Genomic DNA, 11,953 nt, shown 5'->3' with positions numbered 1-11,953 from the left:
ACTAAAACAGGCATTAATTAAATAAGAAAAATAAGTGAATGAAAGGGGTAAAAATATTTAAAAAAAAGTTAGAATTAATACTTTGTATATATATATATATATATATAGAGTGAGGCTACTATGCTATCAGAAGCACGGAGCTTTCGTGCTTCCAACTCGTTTTCGATGTTGCGACTTTCGAATCGTCGATCAGCTCCGTTAAACTTAATCTAGAGTATTTGAAGTACCTAGAAAATAAATTTTATAATTTTACGATATCATTTGCCTAGTGAACGAAGGGGCTCAAATCAACGGCTGAAATAAAATCTTACAAAATGTAATAATGTGACTATAAAATTTTAAATCAAAGATATTGATCTTGTTTTATATAGTATAAAGATTTTCTATCAAAATTTCACGTTATTTGGATATTTTCTACACGTTAAACTTGCAAACGGCTCACTACGGCCATTGAAATTTGTTGATTTTGAGCCCATTCAATCACTAGGCAAATGAAATAGAAAATAATAAAATTTATTTTCTAGGTATTCAAATACTCTAGATCAAGTTTAAGGAGCCGATCGACGATTCGAAATCGCAAATCGAAAACGAGCTGGAAGCACAAAAGGCTCCGTGCTTCCGATAGCATAGTAGTCTCACTCTCTCTCTCTCTCTCTCTCTCTCTCTCTCTCTCTCTCTCTCTCTCTCTATATATATATATATATATATATATATATATGAGCTAGGCTACTATACTATCGGTATATTATTCCAGATAAAGCATGTGCTAATCCATAAATTCGACATGTTAGCTATGTCCTAAACTTCATAAGCATATGCTAATCCATGAATTGGGCATGTTGAACATGTCCTGAACCTCATATAATAAAAAAAAAGGAAGTAAAAATAGTCATTTCATAAATTTAACATAACTTATGTAGCACTTGGATGAGTTTTTTTAGTTTATCTCATGCACAAAACAAGGAATAAGCCCCTCCACTTACTAGCAGATATTGCCTTTAATTTCTTCTCTATCTGAAGCTTTATTTTTTTTATTATTATTCTTTTATTTGCAATTATAATATCCCAATCCCAAACCTCATGTTGAAACCCCTTGGTCAATGTGAAGAAATTCACAATTTCCACATCACCCAGTATTGCTTTATGATCTGTCCTAAATCATCACATCTACTATAAAAAGTCTACCACTCTAAAAATAAATAATTTTTCTTTTCAAATTAAATAAATGAATAATTTTTAAAAGCTGGAAAAGATTGCAAGTTATGGACTGAAGATACTGATACAAGAAAACAGGATATGATCAGGGATCTATGTCCAATTTAGATATTCCACATTCTCGGTGAATCAAAAAGTTTCGAGTCCAGACGTAAGTGCAAGTGTTAACAAATTGCCGTTTCAGATCATTTCTCAGGGTTAATTCTGCTTTTAACTCGCAATATATTTCAACTGAGAAGGTTAATTGGAGAGCACTAATTTATCCATCTGGTTTAAGTCCATTGTAACAATCCATATATGCAAAATGTCCTTATAACATTTTCACAAGAAAACAACACCAAAATAATATATAAGATACAATATCTTCTCATGCCCAGATGAATGCTTTTGCTTCTTTTTCATGCTTCATGTTTCTTATGCTGACATGTGTTGCTTCAGAATGTTTGGAACACCAAGCAATGAAATTGTACAACAATCAATGCCAAAAAAAGAACAAAAAAAAGGTTACAACCCAGATAACATGGCAGCAAGCTTGATCATTAGTAAAGATGCATGAAGAGTTACTATCTTCGACTTCGTGGCCCCGCTGGATCTTGCTAGCTTGTCGGTTCGAACAGTTAACAAATTGTTGGACAACTGCAGAACCTTTTAGTTGTTAATCTTCGGCTGCTCGTCAGCTATACTACGAACCTCCCGATTGGGAACTCTGGACGTTGCTCCCCGTCATAAAGGACTCGCCGCAACCACACTGCCCTTTCGAATTAGGGTTGATGAATATAAACTCTGACCTGCAAAAGTATATCATTTTTTAGAAGATAGAGCAAATGTATGGCACCACAAGTTAGAAATTAAGCCTAGTTAAATTTTCTGCAATTGATCTGAGAGAGAGAGAGAGAGAGTGAATGGAATCACAAGCTAAGCGAACTCAAAAGTCAACATTTTAAGGATGAGCATACTTCAGTGCATCGTCAACGAAATCCATCTTGGTTCCGACCACGTGCATTAGAGCTTTCGGATCGATTAGTATCTTCACGCCCTTGTCCTCCACCAGCTCGTCAAACTTCCCCTTTTCATCTGCATTGCAGCAATGGAGATGTGTCAGAACAGAGAATAATTAAAGAAATTCCAGAGGTTGATTAGAAGTGGATACGAAATAAACGAAGTTCATACAAATTCAGTTGTTCCATGCCATGCTAGCTTTGCCCCATGTACTTAACGAAACAATGTAATTTGCCTAAGTTTGAAACAATGTAAAACTGTAATTTGCCTAAGTTTGAAACAATAAAATTGATGAAACTGTAAGTTTTGACAATAGATAAACGGTATCTTGCCTAAGTTTGAAACAATGTAACACTGAACTAGTAACAAGAAAATTGATGACAATCTATGTCACTCCTATACGAAATGCACATGACACTACTATCAAGAACATTAATTGTTCAATTAAGGGACCAATATCTTGAAGGCACAGTATATGGCACGGTAAACCAGCAACTAATGATAAGTCGACTGAATTGCAGTGCTAGTCGGCATGGTCTGGGCGTGTTGCTCGTGCCTACCGTGCATGTGTCGAGGCATGCCAGCGTGCCGCGCCATTGCACTGGCACACTGGCATGCTCCGTGCCAGTGGCACAACAATCCTAGCGAAGAACAAATGGATGGAAAGAAAGAAAACTTCGAACTAAAGGAGAAAAGAATCATCTGATCGTCCTCCTAAATTCGAAGCTTCCTTGCGACAACCAATTAAGAAGGATATCACCACATACTAAACATAATATTATAACAGATTACAGAGATTAAACACATTCTTTAAATTCGTGTGAATTTTTGGCAGAGGCAAAGTTGAGACAAGAGGGGCCCGACAAAGAATTTCTTGTCAAAGACAACAAGTAATGAGACCGGCTTAAAAGCCAATATTGAAGCATGATGTGCTGATACAACCAACAAGTAACACTCGATATCTCTCTATACCTAAAATCTATACAAAGTGGGAGCGCATTAACTTAGTCATAAATTCTCCATTCACAAGAGGCAAGCATGCCAAAAAGCTGAACAAATAAACCAAGAAAAATGATAAAGAGTCAAGGAAAGAAATGAGTTCACAAATTTATGGTGATTTTCTACATAATACAACAGTAGTATATAGATAACTTACTCGAGTGGAAACTAAGAACCAAGGAAAATGCAAAAGCATACATGATAGACACCATACCAGCATAGTTGAGTGTGTAGGATAAGCCGTTGCATCCACGAGCCTTGACACCAAGCCGAAGATACGGGCGCTGGCGAAGGCTGAGGAGATGGCGTACGCGCTTGGCAGCAGCATCCGTCAACGTTAAGGCTTGCTTACGCACAGAAGGCCCCGCCTTTTCTGCTATTGCCTTCATTACTGAAGAAGCCATCTATCCCTACCCTAAATGGTTAGCCACGCCGAGGTAACTCAGTAGGTGAAGAGCACATGCGAATTGCTCGCTTTGAGAGTTGCCTGAAGAAAAAGGAAAACAAATATTAATCGACAGGGAAAAAAAAAATACTACATTTATGTGGAAACAGCAAAAATAACAACAAGATCAAAAGAATAAAACAAAAGTAAATAGTGACATCCAAAAGTTGCTCATAAAGCAATATCAAGTCTTGTGGACCAATTGCGAAACAAACTTGGCTGGAGCATGAGCATTTGTCAAATTGGCTCGGATTAGAGCTTTTCATGATAGAATCAAAATCCACATTAATTTCGTTCGAGCTCGAAAGCTCGACTGCTTGAGGCCTGTTAAAAAGTCTTAAGACTTAAGGCCCCAAATGAAGATGACAACTCATTTCAATTATATTATCAGGTAAATACTTTGATTGGAGCATATCAAGAGATATAATTAGGAAACATATATGATAGCATATGACAAATAAAATTGTGAAATGCCGCATTCCGAATTCCACCCCTTTGCATTAGGAATTCATAAATATCTTTTTTAAAGAGAAATGTCACAATGATTTTATAAATAGAAGCCCACATAGGTAGGAAGGGCACATTACAAGAAGGATAAAATTCAACAAAAAAAAGAAAGAAAAATCAGATTTTGAAGACCATGGTGCAAAAAAAAAAAAAAAAAAAAAAAAAAAAAACATGTTGAATGAGTTCCTTAACATAATAACCATAAATTTCCATAGTTTTAGACCAGCTAATTCCAAATTCAAAATGTAAACTAAAAAAAAGGGAAAAAGAGAACAGATGCAGCAAATCATTTTAACCAATTTGGATTCCAAAATAACATAAGGAAAAAAAAAAATCCCGAAATCCAACGACATATCCGAGGATTACAACACCTAAAGGTACCCCTTTTATGGATAAATGAAACGAATTTAATAGAATAATTTGATTCGATGACTCACCTGGGGATATCGCGCGAGAAATCGAAATGAACGACGAATTAATTTGGGATTAAAAAAAATATATATATATGAATGGGAGAGAGAGAGATTTGAGAATAATTAAAGTAATTGATTCGAACCCTAGAAATTGGGAACGGCTCATTTTGTCGGGTCGGTGTTATACTGTGCGGCCCAAAACGTCGCCTAAACCTGGTACACCAATCACCCGTGGACCATCCAATTGGATCTTGAGTTTTTAATCTTTCTTTTGAAAGACATATATATAAGCACGCCCTAATTTGCAAAAACCTCTTTTTATATTTCAATTTAATTTAAATAAAATACTAAAATATCTTTATCTCATAGATTTAAAGTTAGACAAAATTTAAAAAAAAACCTTAAAAAAATCCTACAATGTAAAAAAAGAATGATGATATAGCTTTACATTTGAGGCCAACTCAAATGTAAAGAGACCTATATTTTGTAAATTTTAATTATTAGACCTACATTTTGTAAATTTTAATTGTTAGTTTAATATTTTAATATTTTAATTTTCTTTCAACTTTTCATTCAATAGTAGAGCTAATAATCTAATTTATTATTCGTGAGTCAGTTTATGTTCATTTTGTTAATAAATAGGCTGAACACGAGCTGAATTTTTCAGTTCGATATTTTAACGAGTTAGCTTGTATTCAGTTCATTTATTAGTTAATTGAGAGTTTGATAATTGATATACGAGTTTTTAAGTTCAAAACCTAGTTGCTCCGTACTTTTATGAACCAAATGAGGCAATAAATTAATTAAAAATTACCTAATATCTGATTATGCATCTAAGATGTTAATTCTTCTTCATTAGTTTTTTTCCCTAAATTCTTATGTAGAGAAAGAAGTAATAAAATTCAATCATCCTAAACTTGTTGAATTAATGTAAATACATCTTATCTTTTCAAAATAATTATGGCAAAAAAGAACCATTTTTATAATTGTGGGACTCACTTTTAAATGCGAAAATGGATGTAAATCTCCTTTTATTCTAGATTTAAGAAATAAGCATTTACAATAAAAAGAAAAAAAAAAACTTACATAGCTCACACATATAGAAAGTTCCAAGGATTTCAATGTGCTGCAAATCAATAAGAATATATATATTCCCCATACAAAAAATTGAAAAGGATACATGTTCCAGTTAATACATTGAAGAGTATATTAATACACATAAAAAGTACTTGTATTTAGTTCATCAATACCAACAAAGTTTAAGAGAATCCGCAAAGTTTCGAACTCAAATGAAATCTTGGATTAGTTTACCAAATACAAACATATATATGGGGTTACACACAATGGGTATTAGCCGAATAGCCGAAACATTGAGACAATCTCATCAAATTTCACAAACTTATTTTTATACACACAAATGTCCTTCGCCGAACAATCACCAGCGGAAGGGGTTCTGCACAAAATTCAAATCAGAAAACATTTGATTAGAATTTAAAATAGATGGTATATACATTAACATGAGATAAATTGGTGCCAATTTTATCTACTAGACACTAAATTTTCTGCGTTTAGAACCTGAAGAAACTTACCAACTTGCTCTTCTTCTTCTTCTTGTCAATGTAAGCCAAAATTTCCTCTTGTCGCGCAAGAGCGTCCTCGAGGGCCTGCAAAGAACCATACGGAACTTTCAATCATCATTATAACTTACTATTATTCACATTATATCTAATGTTGAGGCATTAAATCGGCTTATATCTATTCAGTTTCAGTTTTGGTTTTAGGTCCTTTATTCAAACTGAACCGAAAAGCATTGTGGGGATGAGCTTAACTGAAACAATTAGGTTCAGTTCGGTTGGTTTATGCGGATACAACTTTGGTTGATCATATTAATACAATCTTTGATTCAATTTGGAAAACTCAGTTTGTTCGGTTCTAAAATGAGTTTCTGATAAAACCAAACTGAATCAACCAAAATGACTCAGTTTTAGTTCGGTAGTTCGATTTGAAGGCGTAGTGGACACTTCTATATACCTTCTTGGTAGCAGCAAGCTCAGATTCTAGTGCTTCGACGCGGCTCACGGCGGCATTCAGCATCTCCTCCTTTTCTGACGGCATCTCTGCCGGCTTGCTGAGAGCGATCACCTTCTCCTCCATTTCAGCGAGCCGCTTAATGGCAAAGGAGTACTCCGCAGCCGAGACAGTCGGAGCGGGGGCTGCTGCCAGTTGGCGTTGCTTCATTTGCCCTTTGGCCATAGTCTCTGTGCCATACACAGCGCCCGAGCAGTCGATCGCCGCATCAACCACTTTTTTGGGCATGTTTCGGCTCACACGCCACATTGTGACGGCACCCATCACAAGAGCCACAACCCCACCAAAGATATTGTTGCTGAACCCATCCGACACCTTCTCGACATCTGACATAGCGTAGGAGCCTGCAACACGACGATTTACGCTAACAGGGATATTTAAATATGCACTTAATGCAAAATTATATGGTTTCATATACATCGATTACATATATATCCCTAGAATGTCTCAATTCTCATATATGATCTACACACCCTTTACATATATACACTCATACTTGCAAAATCTCGCGGCTTCTCGTCCTAATTTAAGATAATGGCATCTTTTTTCGTAAGAAACCGCACGTATAGGTTTTTAGCATAGACAATTTTTCGGGGATACGTAAATGTGTCATATGATTATAAGTTCTGCAATTAGAGAGAGTTTTCTAGAATTGGAAAGAGCAATGGTTAAGAACCTTTTCTTATAATCTGGGCTATAATAAAAAGTAAGAAGTTGATGTGCTGACCTTTCGATATGGCGAGCTTCTCATTTAGTAGTTCCTTGTTCCAGGCGGCATCGACAGCCTTGTCGACCATCGGAATATAATCATTGTAGGAACACGGAGTGGGGAAGTTCTCCTCAACAATCGGAACCTGAAATGTTAGCAACAAGAGATGGAACCGTTAAATAAAGCATATAGAATTCAAATGCAACAAAATGTATTTGGAAAAAAAAATGCAAACACACGACAGATTTAGTTGTCGCACTACTTATCCTTTCCCAAGTTGTGACTCATAGAAAACATAACTAAGAATTGAAGGATATGGCGAATTATATAACGCTAGAATTAGAATCTTCTACTCAGTGAGAGGCCATATTTATTACTATACATGATACTGTTCGGCTACTAGAGAATAACAATTTTGAATCATGTAAAGTAAATATCTTATTACTTGGTATTCAGGAAAGCTCAATGCCTCATGGACCGGCGACAACTGCGGATGCTCGATCATGCCTCGGTTCAGTTTGCATGAGACCGACTGCAATTCATCTGCAACCTTAATATTCTCGCCGCGGAAGGAGTCTTGCTTCTTTATGTGAAGGAAGAATAATCAATATATTCATCAAGTTCTGAAGTACACTTAGCGAATGCAACACAAAATCGAAAAGATCAAGTGAACATAGAAAAGAGGAGAAAATCTTGCGAAATTTTTTTTTTTCGGTATCACCTTCGGGTAGAAAATGTCATCCTCAGAAATTGTTTTCTCCTCTGCCCCAAAAGGATTCGGGTTTGTCTTTCCGCAACATCCAACACCATTTTGAACCATCTATATGTCAAAGTGTTTAACCACATCATTTTTTTGGTTTTGAGGAAATCAATCAATCATAGGTGATTTTCTACTTGTATTAACCGAATTATGGGGTTTTAGGGTTTAAGATGGACTCACTTTGAGGACTTCTGGATCCTTCCATGGCCCCTTATCGGATCGAAGACAGCCACCTTCACAGTTGCAAGTGCCACCAAGGAACTCTGGCAATTCACTGCAAGACAAAATTAATATTTAAGTAAATTGAGTGTATACTATTGTATGAATCTTACTAATATCAGATATTCAATTTCTAATTGTAACAATAATAGCGAACCTTGCGTCAATCACTTCAAGCAGCTTGCTCTGGTATTTATTACCCAGAACCTGAAAAACAAATTAATAATAAACCATACCGTACTTAAAAGTAAAAAAGAAAAGCCCATAAATAGATAGAGAATGGGAAGGGGCTTTTTTTACGTGAATCTTCGCTGTGGTTTTTGGGTCAAGGAAGGTCTTTACGGTGTTCCATAGCAGTCTGAACCCCTGACCTGCATTGACGATGAACATGCGACACAATGTCTGGAGTGCAAAGCAAAACGTTTAGACAGATAAATCTATATCAATCATGTGAAAATGGATGTAGATATTTTAAATTTAGGCGTTTGAAGGGTACCTCGGGATAGTTATCCCCGTCGATTTTTTGAAGCCGGCCGATTAGTTCTCTAGCAGCCTTGTTGAATTGTTTATAGCCCTGAGATTCATAGATGACAAAGTTAACAGAGCCGCTAAAATATTCATTTATGAACTCCTGCAGATGTGTTATTTAAGTAGGATGGTTTAAAGAAGAACTAGTAGTTTTTGATTAAAATCATCTCTACACCTTCTAGCTGCAGCACAAGTAGAAGAGTCATATTGAAGCTGCTACTTCTATGCTCCAAAAGCTTATTTTAGCTACCCACTTCAGCAAAAAGCTTCATTAAACTGTTAGCCAAACATTCATTTTCTGGGGGCTTTTGCTTTATAGAGTATGGAAACTATTCTAGAAGCCAGGCCGAACAGGCACTTTCTTGATATATAGAAGTATTGAAGCAATCATTCCCCACATACCACTCCTTGGACGTCAAGAATAGTCGTGCTTTGATCGATGTGCCGTTTCGCCGCAATCGAGCAAGCGGGGAATTTAACCGCGAAGCTCCTCTCGAACTCCTTCACGTGGTACTTAACGTAGCGATCCATGGTGGTAACCTGCATCAGCTTATTGGTGTCGATTTGCCCTAGCCTCTCGATGTAGACCGGCCTGCCTTCTTTATCTACTCCATGATGGCCTTGTGGATAGTGTTCCAAGACTTCATTGATCTCATTGAACTCAAAATCCTATGATTTCAATAGGTGAAAAAAGAAATCATCAATTTCTAGAAAGTTCCCGCTCTTCCAAAGAAATTTTTCTTAACCAAGATAAGATAGAAGAAATGGCGGCACGCTGACTAAACTAAGTGAAACTGAACCAAATTCATCAACAGAAGTTTGTTGACAGTGGTAGAAATTTGGAAAAAAGTGAGAATTCTAACCTCCAAAATCGTGTCGGCGCCAAATTCTTTCCTCCACTGGAGCATGTCAGCCCACATTTGCTTTGTTTTCTCGATATCAAACTTCCTGGCCTTCAAAAACCTGCTAGATTAGACACATTAGTTGCCCATTCACCGACAAATGAAACCCGCATTAAATAGTTATCAAACTGACAATTACTTTTCTGCGCTATTACAACATTCATTCATAATTTTGAACATTACAGTTCTACTTCTGCGACTTATTTGCATATGTATGTATTTTATGCATGATAGCCGTGTATGCGTCGTTTATGTATTTTTTACGAAGTATACGACAGAGGCATGCAAGTATAAGACCTCAGCATCATGTGGTAGTCATCGTGTCTCGAGGGGAGCAACTCCTCGAGGATGAGGATCTGGCGGAAGGCGTCGACGGCCTGCATCTCCTCGGCGTCACGCACGTCCTCAATTGAGACGGACATGACCTTGCTGCTCCGCCGCCCCCTCTTCGTCAGAGAGTTCCTGAACTTTGCAGAGGCATTGATCGCCGCCTTCTTTAGAGACCCAATCCTGGTTCTCCTCTCTTCTTCCGACATCTCCACATCGGATTTTATGCTGCACTTCTCGTCATAGACGCCATCGATACCTGCCAGTTACAACCGCAAGTAGTAGCATCATCAGCAAGGAGAACATTGTCAAACACACCTTCCTTCAACTGCGGCACATTTTCAAGAGATACGTAAACCTTCATAAATTTTGATTATACTATGCAATCTTGATGGTTTCGGTCACAAAAAATTACGGTTAAGTTATAACGGACAGATAAATAATAAAAATGAAATATTCTCAAGTACATAAAACAGAGATATCTTGTGGATGGCTCATGATTGACATTTTCAATTTTTATTACGGTTGGTCGGTTTGAAACTCAATTCTTTTTTCAGAAACAAAAAAGTCAACTCTATTACTTGGTCTTTATTCTCCAACATTAGCCACTACATAAACAAATTAACAGTAAATAAATAAATAAATAAATAAAGAGCTCCATTTCTACGTGCTCTTACATTAAAGAATTTGAAGGGAAAAAGAGATCAAAAGCATAAGCAATGTCCGATATCCATTAAGAAATTACTCGAAGTTTTCTCTTTTCTCGCGGAATAGCTCTAAACTTGAAACTCCATGGGAAAGATCACTAAGTTTTTTACGGCATTCGTAAAGTTCTCTCTCTCTCTCGCTCTCTTGTGCTTACCTGATTTTGGGAACCGGTCTAGAGGTCCCGACATGACTTCCGTCATGATTGGCGCGTGTTGCTGGACCTGTTAAAAGACAAGAGAGTGTTGGAGCATCAAGAACTCACGAAGAAAACACCTGAGATGCTGCTATCAATGGAGAAAGAATCGGCATTTCGAGATTGCGTTAGATACAAAGCATCATCATAAACATGTGTATGAGTCTAAAATTCCGATTTCTGATAGACTCAATTATATATATATATTCCTGGTACAAACTCGAATTATAATGAAATTAAGAACTTTATTGTCGAATCTAATGAGAGACTCGACACCGAAGAAATAATTGCAATTTATATGAGTCGATACATGCACAGGTCAAATTGTATTGATTAAATTGATTCCTATAATGTGCTTATTGATTAAAACAGGAGAAGCAGAGAATAAAAAACAGAGAATGTAGGGAAAATCTTAAAAAAAAAAATAAAAACGTAAAAAAAAAAAAAAACAAGTGTTTGATCAATGAGCAGAATTAAAAATAAAAATTTCACAGTTCCATCAGCTGAAAAAACGTTCAAATCAATTAAACATAACAAAATCACCATCCCACATATACTTGAGGGGCTTCTTTTACATTTTCAAGCAAAATGTAGAAAAGAGAAAACAACAACAACAACAACAACAACAAACAACAAAAGCCAATCGATCAATCAATCAATGAAAAGGGCATTGATTTTGGCAATGAGCTTACAATTGTTCGATCAAAATGCAGATGCAAGTGCTGTGACTAATTCAATTTAAAATGAAAAAAGAAAAGAGAGAGAGAGAGAGAGAGAGAGAGAGAGACCTCGGAGGGAATTGCGTTGGGGCTCAGCAAGAGAAAGGGGAGAGGGGGTGGGGGTGGGGTTGTTTTTAAATCGCCCACCGCATAACGCGCTCGTAAGGGGACGGCGAGGGGCGCACGACCCCTCCCCACCCCACCCTCAAACAATTTTTTTTT

General features: G+C 36.6%; 2 protein-coding genes across 4 annotated transcripts; both read right to left on the bottom strand.

Annotated features, from left to right (window-relative positions):
* Positions 1,482 to 4,727, bottom strand: LOC109709923 (iron-sulfur assembly protein IscA-like 1, mitochondrial). The gene is made up of 4 exons (XM_020232302.1): positions 4,603 to 4,727; positions 3,428 to 3,700; positions 2,172 to 2,289; positions 1,482 to 2,003 (listed from the first exon to the last, which is right to left on the bottom strand). The coding sequence occupies exons 2-4, from the start codon at positions 3,615 to 3,617 to the stop codon at positions 1,898 to 1,900; spliced, it is 414 nt and encodes a 137-aa protein (XP_020087891.1). The 5' UTR covers positions 3,618 to 3,700; positions 4,603 to 4,727; the 3' UTR covers positions 1,482 to 1,897.
* LOC109711121 (phosphatidylinositol/phosphatidylcholine transfer protein SFH1-like) lies at positions 5,786 to 11,953 on the bottom strand. Of its 3 annotated transcripts, XM_020234042.1 has the most exons (15): positions 11,801 to 11,952; positions 10,974 to 11,040; positions 10,082 to 10,370; positions 9,746 to 9,845; positions 9,285 to 9,551; positions 8,851 to 8,928; positions 8,655 to 8,756; positions 8,512 to 8,561; positions 8,316 to 8,409; positions 8,097 to 8,195; positions 7,821 to 7,958; positions 7,394 to 7,520; positions 6,610 to 7,010; positions 6,168 to 6,242; positions 5,786 to 6,031 (listed from the first exon to the last, which is right to left on the bottom strand). In XM_020234042.1, the coding sequence occupies exons 2-15, from the start codon at positions 11,017 to 11,019 to the stop codon at positions 6,014 to 6,016; spliced, it is 1,884 nt and encodes a 627-aa protein (XP_020089631.1). In that variant the 5' UTR covers positions 11,020 to 11,040; positions 11,801 to 11,952; the 3' UTR covers positions 5,786 to 6,013. The 3 variants fall into 3 exon arrangements, with proteins under 3 accessions (XP_020089631.1, XP_020089630.1, XP_020089632.1); XM_020234041.1 differs by lacking the exon at positions 5,786 to 6,031 and having other exon boundaries at positions 6,147 to 6,242; positions 11,801 to 11,953; XM_020234043.1 differs by lacking the exon at positions 5,786 to 6,031 and having other exon boundaries at positions 6,147 to 6,242; positions 7,821 to 7,955; positions 11,801 to 11,953.

This window comes from Ananas comosus, linkage group 5, assembly GCF_001540865.1.
Source record: "Ananas comosus cultivar F153 linkage group 5, ASM154086v1, whole genome shotgun sequence".
In the NCBI taxonomy this organism is placed as follows: Eukaryota; Viridiplantae; Streptophyta; class Magnoliopsida; order Poales; family Bromeliaceae; genus Ananas; species Ananas comosus.
Note: the sequence above shows the minus strand (reverse complement) of the source record. Positions and strands in the feature narration are given on the sequence as shown.

Bases quoted from the DNA above. Each gene is read 5' to 3' on its own strand.
- LOC109709923 (XM_020232302.1), bottom strand. From the start codon at position 3,617: ATGGCTTCTTCAGTAATGAAGGCAATAGCAGAAAAGGCGGGGCCTTCT. The intron at 2,290-3,427 runs GTATGGTGTCTA...GCTGCAATGCAG, and splicing joins CTACACACTCAACTATGCTG to ATGAAAAGGGGAAGTTTGAC. The intron at 2,004-2,171 runs GTATGCTCATCC...ATACTTTTGCAG, and splicing joins TTCGTTGACGATGCACTGAA to GTCAGAGTTTATATTCATCA.
- LOC109711121 (XM_020234041.1), bottom strand. From the start codon at position 11,019: ATGACGGAAGTCATGTCGGGACCTCTAGACCGGTTCCCAAAATCAG. The intron at 9,552-9,745 runs GTTAGAATTCTC...TTGAAATCATAG, and splicing joins GCGCCGACACGATTTTGGAG to GATTTTGAGTTCAATGAGAT. The intron at 8,562-8,654 runs GTAAAAAAAGCC...TTTGTTTTTCAG, and splicing joins AAACCACAGCGAAGATTCAC to GTTCTGGGTAATAAATACCA.